At 42.6% G+C, this 15214-nt stretch overlaps 1 protein-coding gene across 3 annotated transcripts; it reads right to left on the minus strand.

Annotated features, from left to right (window-relative positions):
- Positions 1 to 661: 661 nt before the first annotated feature.
- On the minus strand, positions 662 to 14967 carry LOC142992158 (BTB/POZ domain-containing protein 10-like). Of its 3 annotated transcripts, XM_076142478.1 has the most exons (9): positions 14810 to 14967; positions 14021 to 14071; positions 8633 to 8880; positions 7820 to 8147; positions 7142 to 7244; positions 5089 to 5209; positions 3068 to 3265; positions 2715 to 2825; positions 662 to 2104 (listed from the first exon to the last, which is right to left on the minus strand). In XM_076142478.1, the coding sequence occupies exons 2-9, from the start codon at positions 14047 to 14049 to the stop codon at positions 1641 to 1643; spliced, it is 1602 nt and encodes a 533-aa protein (XP_075998593.1). In that variant the 5' UTR covers positions 14050 to 14071; positions 14810 to 14967; the 3' UTR covers positions 662 to 1640. The 3 variants fall into 3 exon arrangements, with proteins under 3 accessions (XP_075998593.1, XP_075998594.1, XP_075998592.1); XM_076142479.1 differs by lacking the exon at positions 14021 to 14071; XM_076142477.1 differs by lacking the exons at positions 14021 to 14071; positions 14810 to 14967 and adding an exon at positions 12715 to 13012.
- Positions 14968 to 15214: the final 247 nt, after the last annotated feature.

Below are 15214 nucleotides of genomic sequence, written 5' to 3' on the forward strand. Positions count from 1 at the left end.
ACTGTGAGGACATGTTAAGCCTTTTGAAAAGTAGTAGTATAATTAGTTTTCATGGGATTTGAACTTTCTTATTTTCCTCATACTTGTATATTGTAGTACTTATACTAAACAAATGTGTTAAGTCCGCAATTATAAACTAAAAATGTTTGGCGGGCTGTATTGAAAACCGCAGCGGGCCGGATGTGGCACGTGGGCCGTAGTTTGCCCACCCCTGGCCCTGTGATGTTGGAGAGTTTCGAGTCGGACACCTTAAAATGGCTGAAATAAGTCAGACTGCTTCAAACAAAGGCTTTGTGAACAATATTTATTACAAAATGTAACATCTCTTCTGACATCATGTGTGTTCATAACAGCGGTGGTGAATCTGTGCGTTGAACATTTTCAGACCAGCTCAGCCGGAAGTAAACAGTGAAACCAGCACTCGCCAGAGCATAGTCTGGTCCCAAATAAAGAGTGGGTGGGAAAAAAAGGTGTGGGATATTTTTCGGAAAAGTCCCTTTGCTGTCTCCGGACATCTTTCATCCTCGCATCAAAGCCATCGCATAGACTGGCTCACCAGAAATCCACTTTCTCACTGAGGTACAGCGTGCATGCACTATGACTGACACACACACACACACACACACACACACACACACACACACACACACACACACACACACACACACACACACACACACACACACACACACACACACACACACACACACACACACACACACACACACACACACACACACACACACACACACACACACACACACACACACACACCCACACCATTACAGTAATTTCTTCCGCCTTCTTGTACTATACACTAAAGAAAAGTGCCCTTTGGTCATAAATCAAATGATGTAACCCATGAATGTGTGGGGTGAGCAGGCCTGTTGTTCCCTGTGTGCTTTCATGTCTGCTTGAGGCTGTAGATTTAAGAAGCTGCAGCAGAGTTGCAACAAAAGGCAAAGTGGTGTTTTCCACTCGGGGGGGTTGGTGGCTGCGTTCACAGAGCAGCACAAGAAGCTGGAAGGTACAGAAGTACATTCACTCAAGTAAAAGGTCATGTTCTGGGTACAGGTGCTGTGCTTTAGTCTCTTGGGGAACTTTCTGCTTTGCCTTTTCCATACTTTTGAACACATTCAGGTCAGGTGGGGTCAGAACATGGCAGTATTTGCAATAAGCCTTGGAAACCTTGGGGTGAGTTTTTCCTCTATTACACAATGCACCATAGATAGTTGTGCTTCATAAAACCCCACTTGTCATAGTCGCCATGTTAGTTTTCAACGAATGCGGCCCGGATGCCATAATGGATTTGATTGGCTGTTTGAAGTCAGGCACTCCGATTGGCCAGTTGGAGACCATGAGACACACAGTCGGTATTATAACAATATTTTCAGGCCTGGTTTGTACTTCTTTGTATTTTTTTGGGACCAATTACAATCAAGAACACAGGCACCAGGTGTGTGTAGTCTGGGTAACATCATGAACTAACCACACCTGCTGCATTTTTGATATCAAACATTTATATGCAAGTTTGATACCCAGTGCCACTTTTGTTTGTTTGTGGTCTGATTAATGGTTTCAATGATAACCGTTTGCTGCTTGCAGTGTGAAAGGAGAGTAGAGAAAGAATAATTGGTGTCTCATGCAGACGGTGAGGGGGTGTCGGGGTCTGGCTCGTAGTGGTAGGTGGCCTGAGTGTGCTGCTGCTGCTGGCTGTTGCTATGGGTCAGGTTGTGAGCGGCGTCCTGAGCCTGCTGGTTGACGCCCTCGAAGCCCTGCACGCCTGCCGTCTCTTGCACCTGTGCCGGCAGATGGGGCTCAGCAGAGCTCGGTTGCGACTGGTGGCCCGGAAGAGTGTCCAGCTCATCGACCTGCGGCCCCGTGGGTCCTTGCATGACCACCAGCTGGTCCTGGGGAATGTCTGCGGCGGCTGCGGCCAGATTGGTAGTGGACTTGGATTTGACGCACTGGAAGTCCACGTGACGGCTTTTCCCTTCCTCTTTCTCCCACGACATGCGGATGAAGGGACGCTGGACATAGTTGTAGATGACCTCTGGGCGACCCCCAGGACGTCGCTTCACCTTCTCTTTGTATGTGGGGTAACCTGTAGAAGAAAGGTCAAACATCACCACCAGATCAAAGCAAGCTCAGGAAACATCTGCAACCCTGCTGAGTAACACACAGGACATTACATCGTCTCATTTATTTTTGTTGTTGGATTACTAATTGCAGATTGCACTCGATCGCTTTTACTTGAATGAAATAAGCAATACTTTGGATTGTAAAACGGAGATTATAAACTCAATTTATTTGTTGTGTTACATTTGTTTGTTTTCAAGAGAAAATAATTGAAGAAAATACTGAAATATTAATAAAGACAAGTTTGATATTTATTTTGGGGAAATTCTTATATTACCTGCACAGTAAAAAAAGAATCTGTAGATTAATCGACTAATCGAAAAAATTACCTTTCGATTAGTCGATTGAAAAAATAATCGTTAGGCGCATACTTTTCAGTTTCAGCATACTTGACACCTATGATGTCATTTGAACTAGCAGGTTTATATTGTCATGTCATAATAACTGGCTGCCCTGTCTCCCTATTACTTTGTTTCCCTTTTCACTAATCTCACATATGTAAAAGAAAAAGCAGACAGTAAATCTCATGCAGGTCAGTGTTAGTTGAGTTTCAGCATCAAACATGGATCACGTACCTTCGATGCCCAGCCGTATCTTTTTCAGTCCTCTATCCTTCAGCACCGACTTGGCCACGTCCCTGTTCTCTATGTACTTGAAGAAGCGGTACAGCTTGGTGCTGTAGATGACTGTTAAAGAGAGGAAGAACATCAAGCTTCAACCTCCACAAAGCCCTACTGACCTCAAAGCTAGATGATGTGTACATGCTTGGGTTATATGTTATATGCTTCTATTTGTAAGAATATTTTATCTCTCATCTATAAAAACTAATATCAAATTCTGGATTTATCTACTGTACATCTGGAAGTCTCAGAAAAGTTTGACAGATTTCAGATTTAAGCCAATGTCGGTGAGGTAAAAAGCATCTTACTCTGTGAGTATTCCTCTCCCATCTGTGGTGGGTACTCTTCATCCCAGTCCACAACATCATCGTCAGTGAGCACCACGACATGACACTCCCTCTCGCCGCTCTGGGCGCTGGCCACCATGAGCGGCAGCACCATCTCCTCCAGATAACATTCAAACTGATGTCGCGCCCCGTCATTAGACAGCTCGTGCATCAGGGCGCCTGGAGTGGAACGGAAGAGAGGATGAAGGTCATAAATCTAAAATGTCATAAGAACACACGTTCTGAAGCAGCAGTAAACATATCAGTATTTCTATCTAACTTGTAGTTTTATGTAGACTAACTTTAGAGCAGCTTATCCCAAGGCCTGCTAAGTGAATGTCAAATATCTCCAGAGTACTGCAACTTACTAAACAACAGTATCAGGGGCTTCGTTCACACGTAAATGACCTTAAAGTCGGGATGCTTCGAGCACCAGATGATTAGCATAGCTCAGTATTGGTTAATCATTAATTCCATGTCCATTGTAAGTGGTCAGCATTTCTTACAGCCATTACTGCATTTACCTGGCAAGAAAACTGAGTCTAATTAAAGTGGACTGAGCTGACCACTGAGTGCTCAAATTCACTTTCTAAATACACATTTCCCTTCCACGTGGCATGAAAAAGCTTCTGAACCCATTCCATTCCAACTTGCTGAGTTGGCAGCTCACTGTGATTGGCTATGATCACTGTGATCTTACCGCCAATTGGTTAAAGGACACGCTACCGGTCAAAAGTATGGAGCTACAGCAGCCTTCAAAAACCTGCTGACCCAAGTCATCGTCCCAAGCTAATTGAGGAAACTTTTTTTGTAAGAACATGAATGTATACAATGGACGTGCTCACTTTATCTACTTGGAAAAGGTATGAAACTCCTCTGCCCTGAGTGGTTATTGACGCAATCGACTATTTTCAAGACGGCTGGTAAGAAAGCCACATGGAGAACCCAAAAGCTGTTATTACAGCTTTCTGTTGGACCCTTAGTGCCCTAATACTGGACAAGTCAGTCAAATAAGACAAAAGATAAGATAAGTTAGTACTTTACTTATCCCACGATAATTTCTTGTGCAACAGTTGCAGTCCAAGTACAAAATAGTGAAGTCTACATCTAATGCAAACATTCAGATGGATGGAACGATTGGGGTCATTCAGCGAATACATATGATGTGTTTACATGTTTCAGGAAATTGGTTTACAATTACATCATTTAGGTCCGTTTGTCCTATAAATTCACATCAATGTAGGCCAATTTCTGTTATTGTTATAAAACAACAAAATAAAAGGCCATAAATTATAGCCTTAGATAAATCCTTGAAGACGATTACGAGTTAACAGAAATTAGCCCGCTACAATCTATAATAACAAACAACTATTCTACTATAATTATTGTCTTTGGGAGTTGATGTATAATGATTGTGTTGTATTATTTAGTCCCTAAAAGCCCACATGCCGCTTCTACAAGACTGAGACCCGCTCAGTGTGTTCGACTACATAACCAGCAACACATCTCACAGCTAATGATGACCTACTTAGAGCACCGACACACATGCACACATGGCTGCAAGCTCAGGCTGCTCCTCCTACACACTCAGCCACACAAAAGAGAGGCATCCATGCACACAAAAAACAAACGGGAACGGTGCAAACATCGCAAACGTGCGACGCTGTGACAAAACGATAGTCACAGGTGTGTCAAATACCAAAACTAAATTTCTGAATAACTGAGGTGGTGCCAGCTGAACATTGATACAAAGGTAATATAACAGACTGCTGCTATTGTCGAGTGTGAGATTCAGATTTAAAATGTTATTATTAATATCTTCTCTACAGGAAATTAGATGCCGTTTATATCCACTACTATACATTCTAATTGCACGTAACAGGATGAGACTATTTCTAGATTATTCTCACTACTCTCAATGAGCAGCTCTGCTCTGCGTATGAACAAAAACAGGACTACGTCTGTCTCGGCACATAAACAAGCAGCATGTTAGGTGTACTCACTGAGATCCCTGCACTTGATGGTGCTGTAGTTGAAGGAGATACAGAGGTAGTCACATGCCTCCCTCAGCTCGGGAATGGAAACGCCATCAGGGCAGCGGATTATCCCCGACTTGTAGTAATCCTGCCATTTTCAGTGGTTCACACATACACACACGCGCGCACACACACACACACGCGCACACAGAGAGAAATGTGTTTAAAAGGGCAGTCATGCACACACACAGGGATGGGAATAGAAACAACGCGCCATTATTGATGCCGATTCCCTCACTAAGGGAAAAGAAAAAGAGATTGAGAGGGAGATGGATCAAGCAAGCGGCCATGAAAGCAACAATGTCATCTAACGCTGCTTCACGGAGGAGAGAGATAGAGAGAAGGATGGATTGAGAGGGGGAGGGGTGATGAAAATAGCCTTTCAACGTCATTTTCCCTCTGCGCTCTACTTTCCATTCTCTCTCCACTTCTCTGCAACCTGTAAAATAATGGACGCAGCTCTTGTCTTGTAACACACTTTAACTGAAAAACTAACTAGCAATAAATACTGCAACAACTATGGACTTAACAAAGAAAGCTGCCTCATGAATCATGACATGTAGTAATAGATATTATCTAATATAGTCTAAGTCTTTGGTATACTGAGAGATTCTCTGTGGGAAATTGTCCAATATCACTTAGTTGGTCCAAAAAACAATGTTTTAGTTACTGCAAATATTGAGCCATTCAGGACAGTTGCATACAGTTAGTTTCTCCCAAAGTAGAACGGGAGGAAGAGACTCCGGTTATCTACCATCTCCCAGATTCGCTCCGGGGGGCAGACACCTTCTCATTGTTTGTGAGTAGGCTTCAAACTTTCCTTTTTGATAAAGCTTACAGGTCGGGTGCACCAAAGGCTTTACAAGCAGAGTGAAAGAGAAACACCCAGATGTTGTTGTTACGCAATGCTTTTGCACAGCAAGGCGCTCGTTGCCAAGACTTTACCAGCAGACCTAGCTGCTGTGTTGGATGATGTCGTTGGCATGGTAAACTCTGTAAACAACAAGACCTCTGAAAAGCTGCATATTATAATAAAGCCTTGTTACTTCATACGGAGGTCCAATGGTTGTTACGCATCAAGGTGCTGGCCTGTGTGTATGAGCTGCGGGAGGAACTAAAAGTGTTTTTGACTGATGAGAGGTGCGATGATGCAAAGCTCCATGCAGGAGATGAATGGTGTGCAAGGCTGGCATACATGGCAGATATATATTACAGCATCTGAATTAACTGAACACACTGACGCAAGGCCAAAATGAAAACCTGCTCTCAAGCACAAATCAGATAAATGGATTCCGTTCAGAGATGTCACCTCAGACAACATCCGGAAAGTGCCAACCTTGACATGTTCCCACTCACCCAGAAATGGCAAGGAGATGTCAACACTGGTGCACTGTGTGAGATAATAGGTAAACATTTGAAAGGTTGTCATTGTATTCCCCCTCAACCCTCACTGAATGCCTTGACTGGTTTAGGGACCCATATAGCTCAGCGGGATTTGGAAAGGACGTGACTTTGCGGGAGCAGGAGGAACTGAGAGAGCCTGAACTGAGACACGGCTGTGGTTTAAAGCCTTGATGAGAAAAAACAACAACTTCTCAGGCTCTCTAAGTATTCATAGTCTTACTACTTATTAAGTATTCTTCTGCATTACGTTTTCAAGATGCATTTTATATTTAAATGTTTAATTGACCATTATCTTATGGGGTAATTCAAGTTTAATATAATTTGTTGTACTGTATTTGTAATCGTATCATCATCATCTATAATAGTTACTTCTATGATGACATTCTTCACTCAGACATTCTACCTCTTTCTTATTCTTTACTTTAGCAGCAGCTGGGGACTCGGACACAAACATTTCCGCCATGGTCTTCTTCATTGTGTAACCTATTTTTCCCTTTATTGATTCTATTATTAGCCTACAGAGTGACAGAAAGAAAGCTGTACAGATAAAGGAAACAGAGAGAGGAAATAGACAATCATGTCACATATCCCTTCACAGATGAAGGCTTTAACTCACCAGAATGGCCCTGAAGACAGTGGAGCTAATGCCGTCGGCTACCTCAAACTCTCCTTTCTCATTGGGCCGTGTAAAGTTGTTGTCTCGCCCAGAACCGAACATCCTGCAAAACAACCCCAGATAAGATGAGGGGAATGGCCTTACTTCTGCATTATTATCAGTAAGTCAGTTTTTGATGGAGGTGAAAATGTGCAGTGCTGTGGTACTAAACTAAGCTTCAGCTTATTTTCCACTGGTGGTGAGTATAAGATCAAGTTAACAATAGGCTTCTTCTGACGCAGCCCATCTAACTTGGGCAGAAACCCGGTTGGAAGGTAAATGTGGGTGAAGAAGCACAACGTTATTGAGAGGGCAGTAGGGTGTCAAGGTGGGGTTGCAATGAATTATAAAAATGGGAAACTAACTTCCACTTTCGGAGAGAGGTTATTGACAGTAATGCTGACTGCTATGTGCTTTAGTACTCTCCTGGTTATTATTAGGTGGGGACAAATGGGTCTAGTTGCCCTTTATAATTTTCACACCCCACCACAAGTGGCAATGGCTGTGTGAAGCAGTCGTTCCTGGTGGAGAACCTCCCTGACCTAAATGTGTAATTGGTTGTGGTGTTGGGGTTTTTATTGGCCTAGGACACATACAGGTGTCAAACCTGGATATAGCGTTTACACCCAGTGTAATTACCTGCCCAGCATGGTGTTAGGTTGAGCTGTAAAGATAGCGGGATCCACCACGAATCTCGTATTGTCCACGATAAGAGTCACTCTCTCTACCACGCGCGGCCCACTGCGATGGACCTCCTTACTGCTGAGGTCGTACACATAGATCATATCACATGGCCCTTGGCCCAGTCCCTGGGTCACAGAGCGGAGATCTCCTCCTGGTGGGCAGAGAGGCCGAGGCATGTGTCCCCCAATCAAGGCTCCTCCAACTGGTGTGCAGGGTAGAGGAACCCTAGGAGGGCGGGGACTGGACGATCTGGATGAAGAGCCTCCGTCACCATGTTCACGGTCTACAGTGGAGAGAACACATGTTGTCAGGAGATGAAAGACCAAGATGGATTTGGAATAAATTCATTTGTGCTGTTATGCTGCAAACAAATTATACTCTTTTACTAAATATGAATGCAGTCGATGGTCTCGGCCATCTTTTCTTTGCAGATCGCATTCCACAGGTTTCGCCAATGCCAAAACGTTTCCATGACTTTTTCCACAATGTAATAAGTAAAACAGCCTCCATTGTAAACTAAATTGGAATTGAACTTTATTAATGAAAGAGTTCGTAGGTACCATATTATACTGTGTTGTGTTAATGTCAGTTTAAAGATGAATCTACAAAGGGAGGACACAATAAATGCAATGCCTTCGCAATATAACAGCAGTGCAGTATAATCTGGCTGAATTCCGAGACAAGGTCCACTCAAGAGCCAAAAAGAAATCATTATTAAACCAGTTAGTGTACCGAATCAATAATCTCACATCCTTCTCGTCTCCTCACCATGCTGCCGCGTGGGGGAAGTGACATTCCTGATGCAAGGGGTCAGCTGGCTCTCTCCTCTCTCGTGAGAGGACTCTCGGGAGCGGTCACTGGAGCGCCGTCGATGCTCCCGGTAATGTTCTCCACCACCTCCTCCTCTTACACCGCCGGCAGCACCCCCACTATTACCAGCCCCGTACAGACTCATAGTGCCAACCTGCTGCTGCTGCTGATCAAAGTCCAACACCGGCAAACCGCACTGCTGATCACTGATGGAGAGATGAGAGGACAAAGAGTGGGTGAGCACGACATTCACATCCAGGATAACTATGTAGACTGTGGCAAGATTTTTTTTTAAACCTAACTTGACCACTTGATGAAAAAACCTACTCGGGGAGAAATACCTCTGAACTTAGAAAGCTGTGTTGTTGGGAGTTTTTGATGAAAGAGGATAGGATAAACAGTCTGTTAAAAAAATCTGCAGCGAGCGAACTCATATAAGCTCTTACTGGAGCTGAGTGCCACAGAGAGAGAGTAACACACTAAAGCAGGCACACACACCATCATCCATCGGACAGTGCTTTATCCATGTGAAACGATGCTGAGTTGAACTGACACACCTACAAGATAACAGGGAGCCGTAGCCTGACTGTTTATGTCTCAGTAGGCTATTTTTTTCCACAGATTGCCGTTAACTGATGCCTTACTGGCAACGGTTGCCCCGTTGCTCCACCTTGCCTCTCAGTCTATGACGCTTCCTTAAGTGCATCACTGTAAATCAGAGTTTTTTCCACAGACAAGCAGCCCTGGGAGAGCTGTTGTTTTAATGTCTGTTCCCCGTTTCAAAACACACACACAAGCTCATGAATTCATCAATAGGTCAGCATGTAAATGTACACACTGTAAGGACTTCAACGCCAAATCATTCTCTTTCATATACAAAATGATTTATGCTTTCAAATTAAACAAGTTATCAATCAGACAAGGACTAAATACACAGAGAGTGAATTGATCGTTGTGAAATTGTTGTTAAATGAATTGTTAATCCCAAAGCTGTGGCTTAGTTATAGAAATGCGTCTGACGTGTGTTCTGTAATGAAATCAAACTGCATTTATATATAGATAGATAGATAGTTTATTTTAAGTCATTTTGCATGCAATTGACAGCAATCACACACAATTGAAATTTGTCTTGCACCCCCTACATATCACACACACAAACACATGCACTACAGAGGGCAGCCATTTTTCGGCGCCCGTGGAGCAGTTGGGGGTACGGTGCCTTGCTCATGTGCACCTCGGCAGTGCTCTGGAGGCAAACTGGCAACTCACTAGCTACCAGTCTGCTTACTTGGTCCACACGGGGGACTTGAACCGGCGGCCCTCCGGTTCCCAGCTGTCCGGCCCAGCGGACTGAGCTACTGCCGCCCTCGGCAAACCCTAAACGTAAACCCTAAAATGCAGAGCTTGTGATAAAAATGTTGTCTCATGATGATGGTGTCCAGCTTAGCCATTCAGTACAAACACATGGAGGTCTGAGTGATACAGATCATTTCTCCGTCTCAATGAAATACGAGGATAACCGCTTGTCTGTGGCGTTAGACAATGGAAAATGAGAATGGAGGTCTTGGGGTGGAATGGGGGTTGGCAGCAGGAAGAGAGTAATAGAGGGGCTTTGGTACTTACAAACAAAGGGTGCCAAGATTAAAATGAAGAAAGAAAAATCCATATTGGAGGCAAAGACTGCAGCAAGTGACTTTGGCTTAAGAAGTTGGAACATTTCTGTAAATTTGCCAGCAAGCCAAAGGTGGTGGGCTGAAGAATGTGAATCCAGATTAGATATTACATACTGTATATTCATTACACATCGTGTTCATGGTTATGGCAAATTATTAATGCTTTGCCTGGACCCTTACCCCAATTACATTCCCACCAATATTTCACAGCTTCAACTTGACTAAAATCAGGTCAGGAAGGGGAAGCGACAAGAGCATTTCCTATCAACCCACTGGTGAGCAGCAGTGGAAAAACTTTTTCACAGAGGAGCACTCCTGATTTTAAAACAAACAGAAGGGATTTCCTCTCCCTGCACACTCGAAACTTGTTTGTCTGCAGTATGAACACTTTTCAGCACAATTTTACGGTCCAGCTCGCCCACAGCTACTGACAATAGAGATTAAGAGAAGACAAGGAAAATGCAAACAAACTGCCTAATGGAAAATAAACAAACAGTTGAACTACTGTGTGAACATACACACATTTTCATAATGTGAATTCCATACATTGCTAGTTTTTGATCCTTGAAGTGTTCATGAACGTAAATGTCCATTAATCTTTACAATTTAAAAATACAACATAATCATAAATCATGCATTTTAATTATCATCCCTAATAAATTGTGATATTTAAACCGTTTCCATGCACAATGTTTGGTGAATGTGTTTGTATATATGTGTGTATGTTTTGGCAGAGCTTCATCAGCTGGTAAGAGAGCAGAGGATAATAAACTCTAACCTGCTGGAAATTTGAACTGCGGAGGACCAGCAGGTTGGCTGACAACATGACAGAGGCTAGTGGGTTAACTATCTAAGTGGGTAAACAACCTACAGAGCCCAACAAGAGGGGTCGAGACCAGTGAAGCAATGAGATAAAGTATCAACAATGCAGTGTAAGGTAGTTCACCTTGAATGCCAAGCGGCACCTAAGCTACACAGTCAAGGTCACAGATTCATTGTTCTCAGTATTTGATACTACAGAACATGTGGCCACCTGGCACACACCCTCTAACACACAATGCACACAAATGCTCTCTGCACATTAAGACACAAAGCAAAGAAACTAATAGATAATAGATAGATTTCTAACATTCCAATCTGTTTCTAACATGTTAACTCCATATAGCTGTAGATTCTAGTGATGTTGTTGAGGACTATAGGCTCACCGTGGCAGCTGGGGAAAGCAAGAAAAATGTGCATACAAACACACACCCCAGTGGGTCCAGTGTATTCAGGTGAATGAGCAGACACAGAGGGCGTACAACAGCCTATACAACAAACCCTATAGTGACAAATGAGGAAAACAGCATCCGGGGCGGTTATAACAGCTTTACATCCAATTTTACACTGTACAATGTGTCATTTGTCAAACTGCCAAAAAGGAGTTGATTGATTGCAATAGAGGTTGATTGCATCATGTTGGAAGAATCTATAGGTATATTGCCATGATATAATTGCATGTTTATACTCGATGGGATTTTAACGTTTGGCAGAGACGAGTTACTCAAACAAAAGCAGAACCTGCAGCCAAAACAGGCAGGCGGCCAGTGACCAGAGCTGCATAGGCAAGGAACAAAGAAACTGAAGAGGCAATATTTCACTCAGGGCAGGCGTCTCCTCTCATCTTTCATCTGGGGAATGCAAGATTTCACACTGCGATGCCAGAGAGAACTATAGGAGGCTAACATTTCACTTTCCCAGTTTTCTGTTACTGGGCACCACTCCCAGATATCATGTGGGTTTTTTCGTTCCTGCTCTGCTGATTAGGACACCGACCTACAGCATGGGCAGATCCACACATGCATTGGATGTGGACTTACTCACAACTCATCTAGGACACAAAAAAGTAAGACACAGCCTCCTGACAGTCTATTAAAAGCATGGGGTGAGAGCCCCAAGGGAGAAGGGTCCCATCTATTATTTAGATGCTGCTGACACCAACACATTGACAAAGGCAAAGAGGCTGCTGTGTGCAGTAAAACACAGTGGAACCCCAATAACCCTGAGCAAAAAGACAGAGGAGGGAAATATCTCTTTATGATGTACTGAAGTACTGTAAATGAGTTTGCTAATATTATAGGTATATGGATACAATCGTCACACAAAAGGGGAGAAAAGATTGCTATCAAATCTTTTGAGTTGAGCATTTAAGCGTGTTGATTACTATTTCAGTCACTCGGAGTCCCATTCGGGATAATGGAGTCGGTGTTTTTTCCTCTCTCTTACATTCTGAAATGACAGTAAAATCAGACGGATCGCTTTGCTCGTGTAGTTTGAATGACACGTTAAGAGAATGACCGAGCTGAAACGGGGCGGTCATGCACTCACCTCTCTGTATCTGAAGGCCAAGTGAAGACAAAGCAGCAGGGGATGAGCTGCGGGATGACAGCGGTACAAAAGCCTTGCGCTCCTCGGAACAAAGCGGGCTTCCCGGCAGCTTCAGCATCCCCGCTCATTACTTTCTAACTTCGTCAGCATCGTTTCACCAACTAAACTCGGACTTGGACTCGTTGCTATAATCCCCCATGTCGCTCCGGAGCTTTAAATCTGTCTGCCAGCCAGGCGACGGAGACGGTAGACGCGCATAAGAGAGTCGTTCGGAGTCGCTGAAGGGACCTAAACTGTGAATGGCTGCGTGCTCCACTGAATCAGAGCGATGGTGCCTTCAAGGGCTTCATACAAGCTCAGACATCGCAGAACTACCGCTACCGTGCAGTGCAACGCTGTACCGTAGAATGTCTAATAATGCAGTCCTCCAAACGTTTCACAACAGGGAATATTATTAAGTACATTGCAGTGCTATGTATGCAATTCAAAACATACTGTAATGTAAATACCCAGTGTACTGTTAAGTATAGGGAGGTGACCACTGACATTTAATCTCAAATCCAACACACAAAATGTCAATCTAAAAAGTCATGAGAGAAACAGCCCACCATCCGAGAACATCACAGCCATCATGCTGACATCACAGACATAGTCCATGTCCAAACTGTGTGAACATTAGAACAATAATCATTAGTTGCATATGCCACAATTTTCTAAGATGCTGCATAATTTCCCAGTGTACCACATATTTACTGCATGATTTGCAAAGATCAGCTCATCAAGTCCCCCCACACACGCACACAAATATCTAAGGGACGTAGGAGTGGTGATGTCTAGCCATTGTCGATTGCAACGTCAAACAGAAGTGACGCAACCAGGAAATCAACACAATACGCTAAGAACTATGATTTCAATAAACACACACCGGTAAGTGTTACTGCTGCAGCACAGACACACAAACTCACAACATCCATGTCAAACAATGCACAAATATTTAATGTGATACCTAGATACACATACACACACTATAGGTTAGCCACCCTAATAGTGGTAATGTGATGATAGCACTAATGTTCTCTTACTCGTGTGTCTTCAGATATTCATGGACATTGTATAGTTCTTATTCTGTTCATCAAGTGCTTGAAACTGTTAAAACTGACTCACTGAACTCAAACAAAAACTCAGTGTGTGTTTTTGGAGCAATGTCCCTTTCATCTTGAGAAACCAGGAGTTTTTCATATTTCCACAATGCACCTGCTGCAAGAATTCTTATGGAATTCACATGTATTTTTTTAAGTTGTCATACCTTTTGCAGTTACATATCACTACCATCATCTTCCAAACCCATGAAGGACAGCTACAACAGAAACAGGAGTCAGTGAACATTGCAAAACAGATACATATACTATATATATATATATATGTATATACTGTATGTAGAGAGAGCCTTCATCCACTCTAACATATTGCAATCAAGCAGTTTTCAAGGTAATCATGTGCACAATCCATTTTTAGTTTGACAGAAATGATCAATGTGACTGATGATTAAATACAAATCAATACTGACATGAAATGCTTTTTAATGCTAGTATTTTGACCCCAATGAATCAAGTTCATATTATCAATTAGTATTTGCTTATGACAAATAAATAAGACGATATGTAAAGAATAACGATTTGAATAATGTACATATGCGGCTTTTTTTCTCTATTTATCATTTAACTTTAAATGTGGTGATACTAAAGTTTTGAAGTATTTTTATTACTTTTATTTTCATGCCACCTTTGGTTTAAACGCTTATTGTTTAACTATCATTATCATTATCGACGTCATGATCATTGCCAAAAATCGATATTATGTTGTCCATTCTAAACATTAACACCATTCCGTTGTGTTCAGCCAAGCACTGTTAACACACATAATAATTCTCCAAAGTTTCTGTCATTCAGATTCAGTGTTTTCATGTTTGCTTTGAATAAGAGAAGCGTATAAACACTCCAGCTAGCTTAGTGAGTAGGCTAATACCGGGGCTCCAGTGCTACCGCAGATAGCTGACCGCAGAAACAACGCTTTTTCTATACGTTTTCTTATTTACCTGTTGGTGGCAAGCAGCTACAGTCTGGGTTCGACGTTCGGTCCGTAAGCGTCAATTAGTCCACGTACAGAAAAGGGATGCGAAGAAGACCAGAGAACAACGTGACGCGTACAGATCTGTGTCTGTGCAGAAGCACTTAATTCCACTTCTTTGTTTTGGTTGTGATCCGCGAGATTTACGGAGAAGATATCGCGAGATACGTCTATACTGACACACAAACGCCTGATTTTACTATAGGACTTTGTAATGCGTAAATAGAAATAATTTAGATAATAGAATAATATAGAAGATAGGCTAACAACATATCTCAGACTTATACATAAATAAGTTAAAAAAAAACGAAAACAAATTCACCATTCCATTCATTAACACGGTATATTTGGTTATAAAAAAATATATAATTTA

Source organism: Genypterus blacodes, unplaced genomic scaffold (assembly GCF_046128005.1).
Source record: "Genypterus blacodes isolate CSIRO-AG114 ecotype Tasmania unplaced genomic scaffold, CSIRO-AGI_Gbla_v1 ptg000021l_1, whole genome shotgun sequence".
NCBI classification, from domain to species: Eukaryota; Metazoa; Chordata; class Actinopteri; order Ophidiiformes; family Ophidiidae; genus Genypterus; species Genypterus blacodes.